We start from the raw sequence: 23,420 nt of genomic DNA on the forward strand, positions 1-23,420 counted from the left end.
GTGATATTCAGGTCAGAGCTCTAGAAAAAGGCCACAATTCCTGACTTGGAATTCCGATTTGGATGACCGTTTTTCTCCGAGTTCCCAGTTGTTTTCAACTCACTGAAGTCTGAGATTTCCTAGTTACGAGTTTCCAGTTATTTTGAATGCGGCAGAAGTAATGCTGGATTGACAGCATGGCCAATGTATTCAACCTTTTCTGGCCCATGGTGTTGCATGTGAATGTTTATCCATTTAAGCTTGGAAAAGAGACCCTTAAACCCAAACTTGGACCACACACCCTCTCCACTGAATAGCATGTTAGTGATTTCTTTGCAACGCTTGCAGTTAGCCACTGATTCCTTCCAAACCACTCATTGCTGAATTTGCGATTTCCAACTTGATATGTAATCTTTATGTCCAATGGCCGATGAGCACCGATATGTTTTATCTATAATTTCTCTTCATATGGCAAGGATTGAAAAGGATTTTCCAGTAGATTGTCGACTTGATTCATAATGATGACTACTTGTCTAGCTAAGATTTTGAAAGTATGATGTTGACATGATCAGTCCAAACAAAGCTAAGGTAGATATAACATGATTTGACGTAATTTTATTTGTGGTCAATGACCTTGCACCTTCTTGGATGGGCACTTCTTTTATTTTTTTAAATAATTATTTTAGCCCTTTTTCACCCTAATTGGTAGTTACAGTCTTGTCCCATCACTTCAACTCCCGTACTGACTCGGGAGAGGTGAAGGTCGAGAGCAATGCATCCTCTGAAACACAACCCTGCCAAGCCGCATGGCTTGCTTAAGCCAGAAGCCAACCACACCAATGTGTCAGAGGAAACCCAGTCAAACTGGCAACCGTGTCAGCATGCAATGCGTCCAGCCCTCCACAGAAGTCGCTAGAGTGCGATGGGACAAGAACATCCCGGCCGGCCAAACCCTCCCCTAACCCAGACTATGCTGGGCCAATTGTGCACCAGCTCATGATTCTCCCGGTCGCGGCCAGCTGCGACACAACCCGGGATCGAACCTGGATCTGTAGTGCCGTCTCTAGCACTGCAGCACAGTGCCTTAGACCAGTGCACCACTCTGTAGGCTTGGATGGGCACTTCTAATATAAATCTATGGCAGCACCCAAGGGGTTTGAACTTTTTAGCTCTCCCTGTAGATTTTGCGGTGATGTAGTGTACCCATTAAAGACAGAACACTGAGCCAATCACGGTGCAACTAGAGAACATTACCAACCCCTACGCTCTGTATTTTCCACTGGCTAACCCACCACCACAAAAAGTACTGAGCTAGGCTGAAACACCTGCATTTTGGAGCTGCCTTACTCAAGAAAACATAAAAGAAACCATGTTTGTATGCGGCTTTATTGACTCAATGATTTTTTTAAACATTATTTGCAAACTGATATATGACACCTATTAATGCCAAACGAACCCGCAAAACTGGGAAAATATGTTTTTATAAATAAATAATAATAATAATATATTATTTCTTTAATAAAATGTTTTTTGCTGAATGACAGGTTGCCACTAATGCAGAATAACTAGGAAGGCCAGTATGACTGAGCAGGCCAGCCTGTGTCTCAGTATTACCAAGGCCTCTTCCTCTGAGCAACCGTCTCCGGCTGCTTCTGCCTTACTTATGGCCATGCTGCAGTGATATGATTATCTGTTGTAGTAGAGCATCGACAGAGGACTTGGCCTCAGAACACTGCAGCCATGGGTCATTACCTCCTCCCTTCCTTCCATCCTGGAATCCACTAGCCTTGTAGTGTGGTGTTGTCTCCAACAGCATCCAGGATTTAGAACAAGGGTTAGAATTGACCTGTCCTCCTCCCGATCTCTACTGTAAGCTAGCCTCAGTGGTACACCAGTGGTATAGAGGTGTATGGTGTAGGGCTGACCCCAATTAGTCAACTTGTCGATTGTTTGGTCGATAGGCTTTTGGCCGACCAAAGATTTTTTGTTGTTGAGCAGCAGCAAATATATATATATATATATATATATATGTGTGAATGTTTATCCATTTAAGCTTGGAAAAGAGACCCTTAAACCCAAACTTGGACCACACACCCTCTCCACTGAATAGCATATATATAGTACCAGTCAAAAGTTTGGACACACCTACTCATTCAAGGGTTTTTCTTTATTTTTACTATTAACTACATTGTAGAATACTAGTGAAGACATCAAAACTATGAAATAACACATATAGAATCATGTAATAACCAAAAAAGGATTAAACAAATCAAAATATATTTTAGATTTTAGATTCTTCAAAGTAGCCACCCTTTGTCTTGATGACAGCTTTGCACACTCGTAGCATTCTCTCAACCAGCTTCATGAGGAATGCTATTCCAACTGTCTTGAAGGAGTTCCCACATATGCAGAGCATTTGTTGGCTGCTTTTCCCTGACTCTGCGGTCCAACTCATCCCGAACCATCTCAATTGGGTTGAGGTCGGGTGATTGTGGAGGCCAGGTCATCTGATGCAGCACTCCATCACTCTCCTTCTTGGTCAAATAGCCCTTACACAGCCTGGAGGTGTGTTTTGGGTCATTGTCCTGTTGAAAAACAAATGATAGTCCCACTAGGCGCAAACCAGATGGGATGGCATATCGCTGCAGAATTCTGTGGTAGCCATGCTGGTTAAGTGTGCCTTGAATTCTAAATGAATCACTGACAGTGTCACAAGCAAAGCACCCCCACACCATCACACCTCCTCCTCCATGCTTCAAGGTGGAAACCACAGATGCAAAGATCATCCGTTCACATACTCTGCTTCTCAGAAAGACACAGCGGTTGGAACCAAAAATCTCTCATTTGGATTTATCAGACCAAAGGACAGATTTCCACCGGTCTAATGTCCATTGCTCCTGTTTCTTAGCCCAAGCAAGTCTCTTCTTCTTATTGGTGTCCCTTGGTAGTGGTTTCTTTGCAGCAATTCGATCATGAAGGCCTGATTCACACAGTCTCCTCTGAACAGTTGATGTTGAGATGTGTCTGTTACTTGAACTTTATTTTGGCTGCAATTTTGAGACTGGTAACTCTAACTTATCCTCTGCACCAGAGGTAACTCTGGGTCTTCCTTTCCTGTGGCGGTTCTCATGAGAGCCAGTTTCATCATAGCACTTGATGGTTTTTGCGATAGAACTTGAAGAAACTTTCAAAGTTATTGAAATGTTCTGCATTGACTGACCTTCATGTCTTAAAATAATGATGGACTGTCATTTCTCTTTGCTTATTTGAGCTGTTCTTGACATATTGTGGACTTGTGCTTTTACCAAACAAGGCTATCTTCTGTATACCACCTCTACCTTGTCACAACACAACTGATTGGCTCAAACGCACTAAGAAGTAAAGAAATTCTACATATTAACTTTTAACCTAAATGCATTCCAAGTGACTGTAATATAAAAAAGGTTGAGAGAATACCAAGAGTGTGCAAAGCTGTCATCAAGCAAAAGGGTGGCTACCTTGAAAAATCTCAAATGAAATATTTTTTGGTTACTACATATGTGTTATTTTATCATTTTGATGTCTTCACTATTATTCTACAATGTAGAAAATGGTAAAAATAAAGAAGATCCCTGGAATGAGTAGGTGTGACCAAACGTTTGACTGGTACTATATATATACAGTTGAAGTCGGAAGTTTACATACACCTTAGCCAAATACATTTAAACTCAGCTTTTCACAATTCCTGACATTTAATCCTAGTAAAAATTCATTGTCTTAGGTCAGTTAGGATCACCACTTTATTTTAAGAATGTGAAATGTCAGAATAATAGTAGAGAGAATAACTTATTTCAGATTTGATTTCTTTCATTACATTCCCAGTGGGTCAGAAGTTTACATACACTCAATTAGTATCTGGTGGCATTGCCTTTAAATTGTTTAACTTGGGTCAAACGTTTCGGGTAGCCTTCCACAAGCTTCCCACAATAAGTTAGGTGAATTTTGGCCCAATCCTCCTGATAGAGCTGGTGTAACTGAGTCAGGTTTGTAGGCCTCCTTGCTCGCACACACTTTTTCAATTCTGCCCACATATTTTCTGCAGGTTTGAGGTCAGGGCTTTGTGATGGCCACTCCAATACCTTGACTTTGTTGTCCTTAAGCCATTTTGCCACAACTTTGGAAGTATGCTTGGGGTCTTTGTCCATTTGGAAGAGTCATTTGCGACCAAGCTTTACCTTCCTGACTGATGTCTTGAGTAGAGGTCGACCGATTAATCGGAATGGCCGATTAATTAGGGCTGATTTCAAGGTTTCATAACAATCGGTAATCAGTATTTTGGCCACCGATTTTTATTTTTTAAAGATTTTTTTAATTTTTATTATCATTATTTTTTTACACCTTTATTTAACTAGGCAAGTCAGATTAAGAACACATTCTTATTTTCAATGATGGCCTAGGAACGGGGGTTAAGTGCCTTGTTCAGGGGGGATTCGTTTTTGCAACCTTCGGTTACTAGTCCAACGCTCTAACCACCTGCCTTACATTGCACTCCACGAGGAGCCTGCATTACCTGTTACGTGAGGGCAGCAAAAAGCCAAGGTAAGTTGCTAGCTAGCTTTAAACTTATCATATAAATAACTATCAATCTTAACAATCACTAGTTAACTACACATGGTTGATGATATTACTAGTTTATCTAACGTGTCCTGCGTTGCATATAATCGATGCGGTGCCTGTTAATTTCTCATTGAATCACAGCTTACTTCGACAAACGGGTGTTGATTTAACAAGCGCATTTGCGAAAAAAGCACTGTCGTTGCACCAATGTACCTAACCATAAACATCAATGCCTTTCTTTAAAATCAATACACAAGTATATATTTTTAAACCTGCATATTTTGTTAATATTGCCTGCTAACATGAAATTGTGTCACATCTCTAGCGTTCATTGCATGCAGAGTCAAGGTATATGCAACAGTTTGGGCCACCTGGCTCGTTGCGAACTAATTTGCCCGAATTTTACGTAATTATGACATAACATTGAAGGTTGTGCAATGTAACAGGAATATTTAGACTTAGGGATGCCACCCATTAGATAAAATACGGAGCGATTCCATATTTCACTGAAAGAAAAAAACTTTTGTTTTCGAGATTATAGTTTCCGGATTCAACCATATTAAATGACCTAAGGCTCATATTTCTGTGTGTTTATTATATTATAATTAAGTCTATGATTTGATAGAGCAGTCTGACTGAGCGGTGGTAGGCACCAGCAGGCTCGTAAGCATTCATTCAAACAGCACTTTACAGGCTGCCTAAGTATGGCTCCCAATCAGAGACAACGATATACAGCTGTCCCTGACTGAGAACCATACCCGGCCAAAACAAAGAAATACAAAACATAGAAAAAAGGACATAGAATGCCCACCCTAGTCACACCCTGGCCTAACCAAAATAGAGAACAAAAACCTCTCTATGGCCAGGTCGTGACAGTACCCCACCCCAAAGGTGCGGACTCCGGCCGCAAAACCTGACTCTAAAGGGGAGGGTCCGGATGGGCCTTCCTTATGGTGGTGGCTCTGGTGCGGGACATGGACCCCGCTCTACCTTCGGCTTGGCCGACCCCGGACTGGGGACCCTCGCAGCGGGCCCCGAACAGGCGGGCGACTCTGGCGGCTCCTGACTGGAGGGCGACTCTGGCGGCTCCGGACTGGAGGGCGACTCTGGCGGCTCCGGACTGGAGGGCGACTCTGGCGGCTCCGGACTGGCGGGCGACTCTGGCGGCTCCGGACTGGCGGGCGACTCTGGCGGCTCCGGACTGGCGGGCGACTCTGGCGTCTCTGGACTGGAGGGCGACTCCGGACTGGCGGGCGACTCTGGCGGCTCCAGACAGGCGGGCGACTCTGGCGGCTCCGGACAGGGAATGCGCACTGGAGGCCTGATACGTGGGACTGGCTTTGGAGGTGCCAGACTGGTAACACGCACCTCAGGGCTAGTGCGAGGAGCAGGAACAGGACGTACTGGACTGGGCAGGCGGACTGGAGGCCTGATGCGTGGGACTGGCTTTGGAGGTGCCAGACTGGTAACACGCACCTCAGGGCTAGTGCGAGGAGCAGGAACAGGACGTACTGGACTATGGAGGCGTACCGGAGATCTGGAGCTCAGGGCTGGCACACACCGTCCTGGCTGGATGGTCACTATAGCCCGGCACGGGCGGAGCGCTGGCACAGGGCGAACTGGGCTGTGCTGGGGAATGATGGCTGCCATGCGTAGAGCAGGCACAAGGTAGGCTGGACCTAGGAGACGCACTGGTGGCCAGATGTGCTGTGCCGGCGCACTTCTCCCTGGCTGAGTGCCAACTCTAGCACGGCAATGCTGAGGAGCCCGTATCGACCACACCGGGCTATAGCTGCGCACTGGTGACACAGTGCATAACTCAGCATAACAGGGTGCCTGCTTGATCCGTCGCTCCCCATAATAAGCACGGGGAGTTGGCTCAGGTCTCCAACCTGACTTACCCCAACTCCCCGTGTGCCCCCCCCCCCCAAAAAAAACTGCCTCTCAGGGGCTGCCTCTCAGGCTCCTGTAGCTGACTTGCCTGTTCCTCCCAGTATCCTTTCCGCCTTCGCTGCCTCGATCTCCCACTGTGGGCGGCAATACTCCCCAGGCGTTGTCCAGGGTCCCTTTCCGTCCAAAATAATCTCCCAAGTCCAGGAGTCCATAACCCTCTGTTCCTCCATACCACGCTGCTTGGTCTTCTTGTGGTGGGTGGTTCTGTAACGGCCGTCGAAGGGAGTAAACCAAGGCGCAGCGTGTTGAGTGCTCATCATGTATTTATTGTACTGAGAACACATTAACAAAGAAACAAAAACGACAGCCAAACAGTTCTGTCAGGTAAGCAACACTAAACAGAAATTAATCACCCACAAAACCCAAAGGAAAACAGGCTGCCTAAGTATGGCTCCCAATCAGAGACAACAATATACAGCTGTCCCTGATTGAGAACCATACCCGGCCAAAACAAAGAAATACAAAACATAGAAAAAAGGACATAGAATGCCCACCTTAGTCACACCCTGGCCTAACCAAAATAGAGAACAGAAACCTCTCCATGGCCAGGGCGTGACAACAAGGTCCTTTGCTGTAGTTCTGAGATTGATTTGCACTTTTCGCACCAAAGTACGTTCATCTCTAGGAGACAGAACGTATCTCCTTCCTGAGCATTATGATGGCTGCGTGGTCCCATGATGTTTATACTTGCATACTATTTTTTGTACAGATGAACGTGGTACCTTCAGGCGTTTGGAAATTGCTCCCAAGGATGAACCAGACTTGTGGAGGTCTACAATTTTTTTGAGGTCTTGGCTGATTTCTTTTGATTTTCCCATGATGTTAAGCAAAGAGTCACTGAGTTTGAAGGTAGGCCTTGAAATACATCCACAGGTACACATCCAATTGACTCAAATCATGTCAATTAGCCTATCAGAAGCTTCTAAATTCATGGCATCATTTTCTGGAATTTTCCAAGCTGTTTAAAGGAACAGTCAACTTAGTGTATGTAATCTTCTGACCAACTGGAATTGTTATACAGTGAATTATAAGTGAAATAATCTGTCTGTAAACAATTGTTGGAAAAATTACTTGTGTCATGCACATAGTAGATTTCCTAACCAACTTGCCAAAACTATAGTTTGTTAACAAGAAATTTGTGGAGTGGCTGAAAAATAAGTTTTAATGACACCAACCTAAGTGTATGTAAACTTCCGACTTCAACTGTATATATTTGCGTCCATCTCAGTGAACTAATCCATTGCAGAGGCCTAGACTAAAAGCCAATTTATGCTTGACCCGAAAATGTGGTCGATGGCTCCATATGGAGGGTGTGACGCAATTACTGAGCCTCGGAGGCATGCAGAGGCCAAATCGAGCTCCGTACCCCATCGCCATGCACCTCTCAAATGTTGTAGCAATGCAGAGGGCTCGGTTGACCGTAGGTAGGGGCCTGTATAATCACAAACTCACTTCCTTGACAACTTCCTTCACAACAGCACTGCACTGCTCCACAACACGTAAGAAGTATGAAATCCCTGACTTTTGCAGAGGCTATCACCATAAATACTACATGGCCAATGCAGATGTCGGATTGACTATACAGCGCACAGATGCACAATGCACTTCTCTCTTCAGAAATCACTCTCTGATGCCAATTTGTGCAAATACATTTTTCATAACTTAATTGTGTGAATCGGTTCCGTTTGATTGTTAGTGTATATCACTTCTCCATTACAAATATCACCAGTAGTACATTTGCCATTAATTCCGATAATTATTCATCTACAATGGTTGTTTAGTTATGGTAATTTCTGTTAATGCATTAAATATATTATTTTTTGAGTCTTACAGTTGTCATTGTGGACACATTGTTTGCAGAGCGCACAACACTTGTGAGAAACAAGTTTTGGTTTACAGTATTTCATTCCATTTTACAAGTTTTGTCAATTCAATTTAGTCGTTGTCTTTTGTTTGGAGCGCTCTTGTATATAGGCCAATAGGCTGGCTACCTGGCCTGCATGAAAATGTAGGCATATAAATGTGGCCTTTTGGGGATCTGATAGTATTTCTGATTGGCTTAACGCACCACCACTAATGAGCTGTTGAACTTCTCAAATTAATGTTTTTTTCACCTCAAACAGCAAGCAAACAAATCTGTTGAGAATGACAATAGTTCGTCAACGTACTTGAAAAATCTTTCCAGCTCTCTCCCTTTCGATAACCACTCTGCATTAAAGGGAAAAATGTCATGCTCTGATCCAGTGGAAACGTTATAAAATAGGCCTACCTGATTACTTCTTATCAGTGCTTGACTTGGACTGAAATAGGTGCAGGAGCATCACAATACTTTTGAGCTAGGAACAGGAGCTAAAGCAGTAGAATATTTGAGGTGCCAGTACTCATCTCCGGTGAGCTCCTGCCCAAGTCAAGCACTGCTTCTTATCCCTTGCGCAAATACACTACAGCTGTGTCTGTCCCGAGCTCACTGGCACTGGAAACTCTGAGGGCCTGAAATATTTTACGTTCGCTCGCTCGTTAGCTCAAGCTTCCTTTGGCCAGACCTAAGTTAATAGTTGATACAATATTTCAAGTTCGTTGCAGACAGGCCATGCGTAGCCAATGTGATTTATAGGATATATTTTTTATCAGGATATTTTCTGATAATGTTTTTATCTGCAATGTTTTTATTTGTTGGCTTGATGTAGGCTATTTTTACATAGTTGGCAATGACAATATAAGTAACTTTTTAGGTTTATCATTTTCATTTAGATTTGGATAGAATTTTGATTAACCACATGACAATGATTTTGATATATGAAGACGTTATTATAAATTATTAAATGAAACTGTTCCACGAAAATGTGTATATATGAAAACCAGCAACTTCAGAAGAGTAATGGCAGAATCTGCGAAAGCCAGACAGAGCGGGAGGAGAATTGTTGAGTCAGGTTAAGGTTTTTGCCTTCTGGTTATCTAGATCTTTGACTCCCACCTGAGTCATTAGTGTCTTATTTAATCAAACAGTAAGATTAAGGCATCAGACAAGCTCAATGCATATAGTTGAATTCATTAAAACACATAAGGTGTGTCTATATATGGCAAAATACATGTTTAAAATGTTGACCAATCGATTAGTCAAAAGACGACTTTCGGGTCGATACAAGATTTCTTTTAGTCGGGGACAGCCCTAATATGGTGTGTATATAGATCAAGTTGCATTTCATAAATCTGGGCAAAGGCTTGCTTTTGGATGTTCAAATCTCACTAGTGGTACTTTTAGCGGAGACCTGTGTTGATTGGCATTTAGCTATTGTTAAATCAAAGAGGAGGGAGGCTGTGTAATTCCAGCTCCACAGTGTGTTGCAGTTCCTTGCATTTCTAGAGGCCCTATTAACTTCCTGGGTCCCAGTCAGACCTCACACCAGGGCACTCTTAGCCTGTAAGTAGTTCCCTCTTTATTTTGCATAAGATTAACAATAATGCACTGTAGTGAACCTTGGTTTTCACCCCCCTCCAAACCAAAATGGCCTGTAATGTGGAATTCCAAGGATGCAGACGCTTTGAAAATTTGCCTGGCTTTGAAAATGAGCCAGCATGTGAAAGAGGTAGGATACAGTAGCCGTTAATGTCTTCACCACAACTAAGCCACCATTGCTAAGATAATTAGCTTCAAGCCAGTAAAGGCTATTACTGGCTTTTTTCTCCCTTAAACCTTTCATATCTTTTCAGTCATTATAGTTTGTCTGAACTCAATGTACAGAATGTACCTACTTCAACTCAACAACAAAAGATGTCCATTCTCATGTTTAGATGAAGGCCTTTCAGATCATGTTGATGTTCAAGCCAGAGAGCAATGCATCGGGTTAACCAAGATTTTGAACCTTCATGCTATTGTAATCCAATTCATGTGTCCATGAAATACTATACTATACTCATCCACTTGTGCGCCGAGCAAAGTATAGCTACTGTAATAGCTGCTGCCTCATCTGAGAAGATAAAAAAGGAACACAGCAATATGATAGTGATAGTGGGAGTAGAACCCTGATGCATTGATGGAGGACTCTGAAATATACTCATAGAGCAATCTCTTGAATAAAAGGGTCGGAGACAGATGCTCCACAATCAGTCGAGGAGTAGGATAAGACACTCTGAAATGACCCTAATGGGCATTTATAAGGCTGGAACTCCAGGAATTGCACATGTCAGTGGCCCACAGTCTGAAAAGCACTGTGCAAAGTGACTGAGATCAGCGAACATGTTAAATGCAGCAATGAGGACACAATGGGGATGATCAATGTCAATGTATGGCGAGAGTTCAGTTGATTAATGTTCATATACTGTACAGCTGATAGATATCAAAGATTTGCCATGCCCATGATCACGGTCAATAAGAAAGTATTTTCTCTATTTGCCTAGGAAATGCAGCTGCATTTCTCTTCAGATATTGATTAGAGCCAGGCATGTCAAGTCTGAATCCTTCTGGATGTTAAGGCATAAATGAAACCCATACATCAGTTATGCCTCCAAACTTCTCTCCCCTTCTGCACCTTCCCTTTTATTTTTAAAATGCAGTGAAGTGAGAGAGGAACTCTGAAACAGAAAATGAAAGAAACATATTCGATTTCATTACAGTTATGAGCTTTCATTAAGGTCTGTTCTCCTGTGTACCTGAGAACAGGAGTAGTTTCAGAGAAAGCGGCTGGGAGTCCTCTATTTCAGCTCAGCAGGGATTTTTCTTTGGAACAAAATCTCTGGCATCATTATTACTTATATTAACAGTCCAGACTTGCCTAGGGCTCTCAAGAATTTAGATTTGCACTATGAGGCACAGGTTGGGCTTTGTATCACTCTGAAAAGTAATGGATTTTATCACGGAAATACTGGGTGGCTTTTTCAATCAGCGCTACTCAGCTCAGATCTCTTTACTTATAGAAAACCTTTTGGGGGGGAAGGGGTTGTGCAGAGGAGGGCGGGGATGGGGGGGAGAAAGCTCCAAGACAAATCTGTTTTTCATCCTGTTTGTCACTGGACACGGCCCGTATCCCTGTAGTTTCAGTCGTGTGCAGGTAGATCTGACAGGCCTGGTCACCTCAGCTTACCCACTCATGTTAACTCTTTCAGACCACAAACACTCTGCCAGTCCTGGACATGCAGCTCATTTGGATATGCATAAGACCATCAATCAGGTTGTTTGAGAGGCCTGAAAGGAGACAATTGAAGTGATGTCAGTCTTGAATTGCCACGCCATATCTGCTGGCATGCGAACAATGCTGTGTTGCCATAGAAACAATTTCCTCGACAAATGACCTTGCCTCCTCTCTCCTATTTCAGCACCTCGTTGAAAGGGGCTTCTGGCTCACAGGGCCTGCGTGTTTGTGGATATGTAAAGTGTGTGGACCAACACTGGGACTGAGGGAGATCCTGGGCCGTGACTAAAATGTGTTTATTAGGGAAATGACCTTGTCTTTTTCTCCCTCAATCAATGGAAGCTTGATGTTAAAACATCTGGTCTGCATCATCAGTATTGCACGCCTGTCTTTCTATTCTCTTTTGGTTAAACAAAGATCCATAGAGGGTCTCTATTTGAGGGTTTACAAAATAACTAATCTTTTCAGTTTAGAAATAGAGTTAAAATGTCTTGTCAAACAACTTGTGTGATATTATCATTCACATATATTTTTTTATTTTAGCATGTGTGAATAAGAATGACCATACAGTATGTGACCCACCACCTCGATTCGGTCTTATGTAGCAACATTTTGAAATTGTGTTTCTTACATTGGATAAAGGTAGAGACTCAGAGCTAGGAATGGTATATCAGTATATGCAGTTGAGGAACAATAGGAAAGTAATTATGCTTTGAAAGTTGATAAACTTGTAACCCCACTTTTGAGAAAATGGCCCTTGAATGTTTTGGTACACTTACTGGAGAGCAACGTTCACACCCTCTTAAGGTCAAATAACTTTTTTGTTTACTGTTTAGATTAACCCCTGTGTGGCCTCGGGACGGACATCCAGCGAAAAATCCTATCGCCATTAGCATAACAAAATGTAATAATATTTTTTTTCAATTTTTTTTTTCAAATTATATCGTTTTATAGATACACCTCTCCTGAATCGAACCACGTTGTCCGATTTCAAAAAGGCTTTACAGCAAAAGCAAAACATTAGATTATGTTAGAGGAGTATATCGTAAAAGTAGCCACATAGCCATTTTCCGACCAACCACATGCATCACAAATAACCAAAAAACAGCTAAATGCAGCACTAACCTTTGACAATCTTCATCAGATGACACACCTAGGACATCATGTTACACAATACATGCATTCTTTTGTTCGATAAAGTTCATATTTATATATAAAAACAGCATTTTACATCGGTGCGTAACGTTGACTAACTATTTTCCCTCAAATGCATCCGATGAAACAGCGCTACAATTTACTAAATTACTATTCGAAAACATTTTTAAAATGTAATATTGTCATTCTAAGACTTATAGATGAATATCTCTTGAAAGCACCTGTAATGCCAGATTTAAAAATAACTTTACTGGGTAATCACACTTTGCGATAAAAGGGGATGCGATACTCAGAACAATAGGCTAGCAATACAGGTCAGCGCCATCTTGGAACAATCGCATATCAAATCTAGTCTTGTATACTATTGTCAATAATCCCTTACCTTTGATTATCTTCATCCTTAGGCACTTCCAGGAATCCCAGGTCCACAACAAATGTATTTTCGTTCGAAAAAGTTCATCCTTTATGTTCCATTAGCTTGTTGTTGTTAGCGCGTTCTGAAGGCTGCACCAAAAGTTCTGACGTGCGCGGGGCTACTCTTTCAACAAAATGCATTTTTTTCTTATTTAGGTTCGTTCAAACATGTCAAACGTTGTATAACATAAATCTTTAGGGCCTTTTTCAACCAGAGCTCCAATGAGATTCAAGGGGGACGATTGCATTGTCTTTATAAACGTTTCGAAAGGGGAGGGTATGAATGAACCATAGCTCAATGAACCATAGCTCACGGTGTGATTAATAGGCAACGTGATGAAGTTGAGTCCGCAATTCAGAATTCCACTTCCTATTTCGATCTGTCTCGGGGTTTTGACTGCCATATGAGTTCTGTTATACTCACAGACACCATTCAAACAGTTTTAGAAACTTTAGGGTGTTTTCTATCCACAAGTATTAATTATATGCATATCCTAGCTTCTGAGTTTGAGTAGTAGGCCGTTTAAAATGGGCACGAATTTTTTTCAAAATGCGCTGTGGCGCCCCCTATCCTAGGCGACCGTCAAGAGGTTAAATCGAGCGCTCTCAAACTTCCCATCATTCTGATTACGGTAGTCATTTTGTCACCCTCATCATGGCAAAGACACGGAGAAATGCATATGATGCAGCTTTCAAGTTGAAGGCGATTGATCTGGCTGTTGGAAAAGGAAATAGAGCTGCTGCATGGGAGCTTGGTCTTAATGAGTCGATGATAAGACGTTGGAAACAGCAGCGTGAGGAATTGACTCAAAAAAAAGACAACTAAAGCCTACTGCTAATTTTTAATTTTTTGTTACAAGCCGTGTTTCGTTAAAGCCTATTTATTTTTGTTACAAGCCGTGTTTCATTAAAGCCTGTGTAAAGTTAATTTGTTTCAATGTACCGGTAGGCACCTGCGGCTTATAGACATGTGCTGCTTATTTACGTTCAAAATAATATATTTTTTAAAATTCAGTGGGTGCGGCTTATATTCAGGTGCGCTTAATAGTCCGGAAATTACGGTACTTCAACAACAAATGTTGTTTTGGTTACAAATAATCCCTAGTTATATTCAAATAGCTCCGTTTTGTTCGTGCGTTCAGGTCACTATCCGAAGGGTGACGCGCGAGCGCATTTCGTGACAAAAAAATTCAAAATATTCCATTACCGTACTTAGAAGCATGTCAAACGCTGTTTAAAATCAATTTTTATGCTATTTTTCTTTTAAAATAGCGATAATATTCCAACCTGGCGACGTTGTATTCATTCAAAGGCTGAAATAATTTTTTTTTGAATTCTCGTGAATGCGCCTCTCAGTCTCACTGTTCCCAGGCTGACCACTAACAAATTCTCCTGCTGTTCTTCGCCCAGAGACAGAAGACACCCCATTACACTTTCTGGCGCCTTCTGAGAGCCAATGGAAGCCTTAGAAAATGTCACGTTACAGCACAGATGCTGTATTTTCGATAGAGATGCTACAGAAGGACAACAAATTGTCAGACAGGGCACTTCCTGTATGGAATCTTCTCAGGTTTTGGCCTGCCCTATGAGTTCTGTTATACTCACAGACACCATTCAAACAGTTTTAGAAACTTTAGAGTGTTTTCTATCCAAATCTACTAATTATATGCATATTCTAGTTTCTGGGCAGGAGTAGTAACCAGATTAAATCGGGTACGTTTTTTATCCGGCCGTGAAAATACTGCCCCCTATCCCAAACAGGTTTTAAGCCTTAGCCCCTACCAACTCTTTAAGGATTCACATGTGAGGCCATGTGCTAAACAGAGTGAGTAGGGTAGTGTAGTGAACAACCAAAGATTTCAAGACAAAAAGTGGTTAAAGTAGTAGTAAAAATAGACTTCATCTAGTCCTTAGCCTATATCCTAATCTGACTTTGGTGCATGTAATGTTTTTCTTCACATTACCGTCTCTGGTAAACACACACTATATCAAATAAAATCAAAGTTTATTTGTCACATGCACAGGATAGAGAATGTGTAAACGGTACAATGAAATGGTTACTTGCATAGTGGAGTGTTTTGTTCAGACATGTAGCTAGCTAGCAAAACAATTACCCATACTACTAGCAATACAAACTGATTGTCATAGCTAGCCACCATGCATGAATCTGCAGGTAGTTAAAGCTAACCAACTAGGTTCAATGTTAGCTAGCTCGCTAACAGTAGGCTATAACTAGCAATGCAAATGGCTTTCTGAGATACAAATAATATTACTACACAGATCACACAGTACATGTAATGTTCGCTGGCGAGCCAGCAAGCTAACATTAGCTACCTAGCTAACAGTACACTTGAATTTACAATGAAAATGGCTTTCTTACAAAATTTGAAACGTGTAATATCTGAAAATGTAGCTAGACTCTTACCCTTATACATGGATGAACGCTTCTCCCTCTCTGTCATGGATACCATGTTTGCCCTTAGTTTGAAAATGTAATCCGGAGATGGGTGTTTTATACAACAGCCTTCTGTGTTCTCTTTTTGACTCCCTTTGCATTTGCAATCATACTCTGCTTCCATCGGGTATTCCACTGATTTCAAAACTCGGTCAACTTCTTCCATGACAACAAAACTGTTGGTTGCCGTTTCTTCCCCATCACTGTCATCCGAAGACTCTACAATATCTGGTTCAATTAAAATGTTTTTACCTAAATCCGGGATTTCCTCATTGTCTGATTCATTTTCAGAGTCTGAGAGAGTAAGCATGGCACGATCATCCTCCAGAAAGTAGTCCACCGCAACTTTTTTTCCACTGATATTTGTCAATAGCCCCTGTTAAATTCAGGGCAGCAATGTTGAGAGCAGTAGCAACACTTTTGCAGTTCTCCATGTTATCTTTCAAAAATGCCACGGTAGCAAGGATTATCTACACATACTGAGCAGCTCATGTTATAGACAGAAGCATGCTACATGGCAGACCAATCCAAACTCATCTCTCGGCATGTCCAACCCATCCATTATCTCAGCCAATCATGACTAGCGGGAAGGTTCCTGTCTTCTTCCCTGACTAAACCAGCTAGATGTGTAATTTAAAAATATTTACAGATGGCATACAAGTTTGTTATTAATGCACATTTTGGGGTGGCAGGTAGCCTAGTGGTTAGAGCATTGGGCCAGTAACCGAAAGGTTGCTAAATCAAATCCCCGAGCTGACAAGGTAAAAATCTGTCGTTCTGCCCCTGAACAAGGCAGTTAAACCCACTGTTCCTAGGCCGTCATTGTAAATAAGAATTTGTTCTTAACTGACTTGCATGGTTAAATAAAAAAAGAACAAATAAAAACAAACATGAACGTTCACATGCTCCAGAAGGAATTTCTGCCAAAAAATACATTTTGATGAAAAAACGTTTTACGTTCAAATGCCTCTCCTGTGAAGTAGTAACGTGAGGCATATGCCTAGCTTCCTGAAATGGATCACGTACACATCATGACCAAAAGTATGTGTACACCTGCTTGTCAAACATCTCATTCCAAAATCATGGGGATTAATATGGAGTAGGTCCCCACTTTGCTGTTATAACAGCCTCCATTATTCTGGGAAGTCTTTCCAGTAAATGTTGGAACATTGCTGCGGGGACTTGCTTCCATTCAGCCACAAAAGCATTAGCGAGGTCGGGCACTGATGTTGGGTAATTAGGCCTGGCTCGCAGTCTGCGTTCCATTTCATTCCAAAGGTGTTCAATGGGTTTGAGGTCAGGGCTCTGTGCAGGCCAGTCAAGTTCTTCCACTCTAATCTCGACAAACCATTTCTGTATGGACCTCGCTTTGTGCAAGGGGGCATTGTTATGCTGAAATAGAAAAGGGCCTTTCCCAAACTGCTGCCACAATGTTGGAAGCACAGATTCAATAATCTAGAATGTCATTGTATACTGTAGAGTTAAGATTTCCCTTCATTTGAACTAAGGGGCCTACCCCAAACCATGAAAAACAGCCCCAGACCATTATTCCTCCTCCACCAAACTTTACAGTTGGCACTATGCAATTGGGGAAGGTAGCCTTCTCCTGGCATCCGCCAAACGCTGATTTGTTCGTTGGACTGCCAGATGGTGAAGCGTGATTAATAATTTCAGAGAACACATTTCCACTGCTCCAGAGTCCAATGCCAGCCAGGGGCAGTTCTGGAGGGGGGGGCAGGGGGGGGCCAGTGCCCCTGTGACAACAATTTTGGCCCCCCTAAATGTGGGGTGGGCCACAAATTTTTGCCATCGTTCTTTTTTCACATCCGTTATTAGACAGATACAACGCGGAACACTAATGATTATGAACATTGTCTTTTGCCCGCTAATGCCTGCAATGCAGTGAAGAAAACGATATGACAACAATAACATCTAATGTAACTGGCCCCTCTAACAGTACAACTGGCCCCAGCTTGGCCCCCCCAGTTGAAATGGTCTAGAACCGCCACTGATGCCAGCGAGCTTTACACCACTCCAGCCGACACTTGGCATTGTGCATGGTGATCTTAGGCTTGTGTGCAGCTGCTCTGCCATGGAAACCCATTCCATGAAGCTCCCGACGAACAGTTCTTGAAGTTGCCTCCAGAAGCAGTTTGGAACTCGGTAGTTAGTGTTGTAACCGAGGACAGATGATTTGTACATGCTACGCATTTCAGCACTCGGCGGTCACGTTCTGTGAGCTTGTGTTGACTACCACTTTGTTGCTGAGCCGTTGTTGCTCCTAGACTTTACACTTTACAATAACAGCACTTACAGTTGACCGGGGCAGCTCCAGAAGGGCAGGAATGTGGCACTGACTTGTTGGAAAGGTGGCATCCTATGACAGTGACAAGTTGAAAGTCACTGAGCTCTTAAGTAAAGCAATTATACTGCCAGTATTTGTCTATGGAGATTAGATGGCTGTGTGCTCAATTGTATACACCTGTCAGCAACGGGTGTGGCTGAAATAGCCAAATCCATTCATTTGAAGGGGTGTCCACATACTTTTCTATATATACTGCATTCGGAAAGTATTCACACCCCTTGACTTTTTCCACATTTTGTTATGTTACAGCCTTGTTCTAAAATGGATTAAATAAAACTTTTTTTATCATCAATCTACACACAATACCCCATAATGACAAAGTGAAAACAGGTTTTTAGAAATGTTTGCAATGTACTAAAAATAAAAAACAGTATTCAGACCCTTTGCTATGAGACTGGTGCATCCTGTTTCCATTGATCATCCTTGACATGTTTCTACAACTTGATTGGAGTCCACCTGTGGTAAATTCAATTGATAAGGTCCCACAGTTGACAGTGCATGTCAGAGCAAAAACCATGCCATGAGGTCGAAGGATTGAGACAGGACTGTGGAAAGGCAAAGATCTGAGGAAGGGTACCAAAACATTTCTGCAGCATTGAAGGTCCCAAAAAACACAGTGGCCTCCATCATTCTTAAATGGAAGAAGTATGGAACCACCAAGACTCTTCCTAGAGCTGGCCGCCCGGCCAAACTGAGCAATCGGGGGAGAAGGGCCTTGGTCAGGGAGGTGACCAAGAACCCGCTGGCCACTCTGACAGAGCTCCGTAGTTCCTCTGTGGAGATGGGAGAACCTTCCAGAATGACAACCATCTCTGCAGCACTCCACCAATCAGGCCTTTATGGTAGAGTGGCCAGATGGAAGCCACTCCTCAGTAAAAGACACATGACAGCGTGCTTGAAGTCTGCCAAGACCATGAGAAACAAGATTATGTGGTCTGATGACATCAAGATTGAACTCTTTGGCCTGAATGCCAAGCGTCATGTCTGGAGGAAAAGCGTGGCGGCAGCATCATGTTGTGGGGATGTTTTTAGTGGCAGGGACAGGGAGACTAGTCAGGATCGAAGTAAATATGAACGGAGCAAAGTACAGAGAGATCCTTGATGAAGCCTGCTCCAGAGCGTTCAAGGCCTCAGTCTGGGGTGAAGGTTCTCCTTCCAACCCGACAACGACCCTAAGCACACAGCCAAGACAATGCAGGGTTGGCTTTGGGACAAGTCTCTGAATTTCCTTGAGTGGCCCAGCCAGAGCCCGGACTTGAACCCAATCTAACATCTCTGTAAGAGACCTAAAAATAGCTGTACAGCAATACCCCCATCCAACCTGACAGAACTTGAGAGGATCTGCAGAGAAGAATGGGAGAAACTCCCCAAATACAGGTGTGCAAGCTTGTAGTCGTCATACCTAAGAAGACTCCAGGCTGTAATCGCTGCCAAAGATGCTTCAACAAAGTACTGAGTAAAGGTTATGAATACTTATGTAAATGTGATATTTCAGTTTTTTATATCTAATAAATCAGCAAAAATGTATAAAAAACGGGTTTTGCTATGTCATTATGGTGTATTGTGTGTAAATTGATGAGGGGGGAATCCATTGTAGAATATGGCTGTAACGTAACAAACTTTGGAAAAAGTCAAGGGGTCTGAATACTTTCCCAATGCACTGTACATGTATAGTGTATTAGAAGAACATACTTAAGCAATAAGTCACAAGAGGCAATGCTGTGTCATGAATACAGTCACAGGTAAATGGCATTGTTCGGCCCGACGCGATAGTGGAGGGCCAATCAACCTATTTACCTTTGACTGTATCAAATAACAATAACAAAAAAATATTAAATTCATACAATTTAATTCTAAATCGGGTTGTTAGTTCTTTTGTTCATGTTGCTACAGATGCGACCCAGTCGTTAATCATTTTTGCATAGTTGCTTTGCAAAAAGACTGGTCATATGTTGTAAACAAAATAGTTGCTTCGCAGGCTGGAAAATGCTCTTGTCAAACATTGAATCTGGAATGACTAGCTGCATTTTTGTTTTTTTAAATATTTTTGTCTATTGCTATTTACTTGAATATGTCCATGATAATGACGTTGATGCGTGATTTCGACTGGCTCAGAAAAAGTTGTCTCATCTGGCCACCGTTCACTCTATGTATGGTACTAAAGAGATCAAAATTCAAAACTCAAACATTAACATGTATGAATCCCCACTATATCAAACTAAATCCTAGGCTGGAAGCAAGGTTGAGATACAAGAGATGATTCGGACAGCAACATGAACATGATATTCGTATGGAGGCACAGTGATCATTTCAGATGGAACTGTTAGCAGGCATAGGTGTGTCTGTGATGGCCAACATAGCACGGCTTGGAACGCTGCTCGCACAATTAGCATCCAGGATCCAAACAACCAGTTTTATAAAGTACAGTACAGCACATTACAAAGAATCATGACTAACGGTAGAGTTGTGCTGTCTTCTTGCTCACCCACTCAGCCTACGTGGAGCTGGCCCCCATCGGCATCAGCTATTTCCTGTCAGGTATGCACTACACAGGTATGTGCCACAGCCATACTGGATCTGTATCCCCTGCACCAGCCTTGGGGACATATACAGGTGTGTCCTTCCTACTCTTCCCCCTCTGTCTTACTGTACCTGTTGTGTACCAGTGAAGATTCCTCCAGTGTCCAGTCCCAAATAACCTAACCAACTCCCCTTACTCCTTCTGTGGGTGGATCCAGATCATCTTCAAACTGTTTGTTGTTTGCTTATGGATAATTTTAGCATTTTGCTTGTGTTCATGTTTGTATCATGCCTGTGTTAAATGTTGTAATATTTCATGTACATCTTACCTCATACCAATATCTAATATTCACAATTGTACAGTGTCTTGTCTTGAAATCCCAGGGCGTTCAATCTGAGAATATGAGCTGTGCACAGTCATCTCATATTCTGCATGTCTGTACAGTATGCACAGGTCCACGTTGATCATGATACATTTATCCTTTATAATTGATATTTCCATTGTTATTCTTTGATACTGCTAATATCCGCTCATGATGTCTTTAAAGGCACAGTACAGTACACAACCCATATGCTGTAATTGCTAAGCCCTTCCTTTTAATGTTGTTCATTATCAATTCACTGCAGTTATCTAATGAGCTCTTGTTATTAATTGATTTCCTACTTTTCAGCTGATTGCAAGAGATCGTATCCGCAGCGTTGTTTTAATTAGTGCAGCAAAATGTATTGGTTGAGCATGCCTTTTTGCTCAATTTCTTATTCTGGAGCTGAAACCTAATTGGGCCTCTGTTGTTTTATTGACTCACTGTTGTACTTTTAATTTCAGGTAATTGTTTTTGTCCCTACACTATTGTCTACTCTACACAACTTGTGTGGATAACCCATAGGTCTTCCTCTGACTCGCTGTCTCAACACATAGTTGAAGTACCTTATTATAGGGATTGTTGATTAGATGCTATTGTACTTGTTGATTAGCTGCTGTTGTACTTCTACAAGCAGTAGGAGTGGTGAACGTTTTCCCATTGACATGCAGCGCTGCTGCTGCTGTTCTTTCTCCTTCCATTACTCAGAACCCCCTATCTTTTCCCTTCTGCTATGAACACACACACCTGGTGATGGCTCCCGTGTGATTGTGTCAGATTGTTATTTAGAGCAGAGTTGGATTCCATGTTATCGCTGAAGCATTTCTCTTGCCACAAAGCTTCATATAATACTACCGCTTTAAAGATGGAATCATTAATAGAAACAATAGCAAAGTGGTCACCTCACCTGGGCTGTCGAAAAGAAGCTGAGGGATGGGCCTGGAGAAATGGAACCACTCTCAAATTCAAAGCGATATCTATGTATGACTGACCATCCATGAAAATTATATTTGTAACTATTTTTTTTTAAACTATTTTACATTTGATGTTTTGAGGCTATACAGTGTTTGTTTGCATTGTTTAGAAACATTGGAGTAAAACAAGCTAATACTGTATGTTGGGTTCTCATGGAGTGTGACAGTTGAACTAGGCTCATGAGGCATTTATAAGTTATATTCTTTAAGAATCAATGGGTATATCATTCATTTATAAGTCCAAAAAATGGATGTAACAACTAAGGATTCCAGCTTTAACATTCTTTAAAAAAATTATTCCTTGTACTCCTCCTCCACACCACGACCTGTCTTCATTCACCCTCGTTTTCAATTCATCCTACTCAAGCCACAGGGTCTTTTGGCAATTTTGTCATAATAACCTGGACCATTATTATATCTCTGTTATGTCTCATTTCTCTCTATTACACATTTCTCTGACCATGGAGCAGGAGCTTCTACCGGTCAGCCAAACATGGCATAATGAAAATTACATTTCTGGTCTATTTCCCCCCATTAATTGAATTGCTTATCTTCAGATCTGCATAGTTGAGCAGTGTTTCCGCTGCAGTCATTTAACTGTGGCGCTGCGCCATGGCAAAATCATTCTTGTCACGGCAAAAAAATAGGCAAACATGCATTCTGACAAGCAGTCGATGCACAACAATTCTTGCAATTGCAGAGAAAACAGCCGTTTTAATGGCCTTTGTTAAAAAGAAGGGGATCCAAGCTTTCCATTACTGCTTTATTTATTTTTCAACTTCGAAAATATGCACGAACTGCACCCTTTTTAAACCCGGTTAAGCACCTTACCAATCCGCAATTCACCATGAGTGCATAGGGGAGAGTGGGGCTAAATGTAACATGGGTCAATTGTAGGGTAACTTGGGGTAAAACTTCACCCTTCCTCTAAATCCTTTTTTGGGAGTGACTTTAAAAAAAAATAGTGATGAGACGGATTACGTTTTGTTGTTGAGCAAAAGTCGTGGCAACCAGGTGGCTGGTTAACCAAATTTACTCTAACTGGTAGGCCTAGATTATATTCACTGTGTTTATTCATGTTTTTTTTTGGGACATACAGTAACATTCATCAATAGGATGCTAACTAGTTAAAAGATCCCATTTGCGATCGAGCTAAAGATTAGACCAATAGGATAAATGCAGATAGGCATCCCCATGCTTCAGCCTATTTATTTATAGCCACTATACTGCATCTGTTGGGATACAGGTGATAATGCTTATTGCTAATAGCATACCTTATAATATGGACCATGCATAGGCTATATGTATGGTCATATATGTAAGAATAATTTGAACAAATCATTTTACCAATATGTTATAGGGCTCATCTGGTGGTGGAAATTATGTTGCCAGCATACTTTTTTTTTTTTTCATTCATTTTGGAGTAGCATGTCCTTTTTTTAAAGTCACCAGAACAGAGCTTCTCAATCCTTCTACATATAACATTTCCGGGAGGACCCCTGGAATTTCTAATACAGC

The 23,420-nt window shown here is 41.9% G+C and overlaps 1 protein-coding gene across 1 annotated transcript in view; it reads left to right on the forward strand.

The window, feature by feature from the left end:
- Window positions 1–20,744, forward strand: part of LOC123726159 (teneurin-2) — a 110,782-nt gene extending 90,038 nt beyond the window's left edge. The window contains exons 3-4 of the mRNA XM_045692764.1: window positions 20,540–20,659; window positions 20,713–20,744. Of these exons, the coding sequence (XP_045548720.1) occupies window positions 20,540–20,659; window positions 20,713–20,744 (152 nt within the window). The remainder of the gene's footprint in view (window positions 1–20,539; window positions 20,660–20,712) is intronic.
- Window positions 20,745–23,420: the final 2,676 nt, after the last annotated feature.

The sequence above is a fragment of the Salmo salar genome, chromosome ssa13 (genome assembly GCF_905237065.1).
Source record: "Salmo salar chromosome ssa13, Ssal_v3.1, whole genome shotgun sequence".
Lineage (NCBI taxonomy): Eukaryota > Metazoa > Chordata > Actinopteri > Salmoniformes > Salmonidae > Salmo > Salmo salar.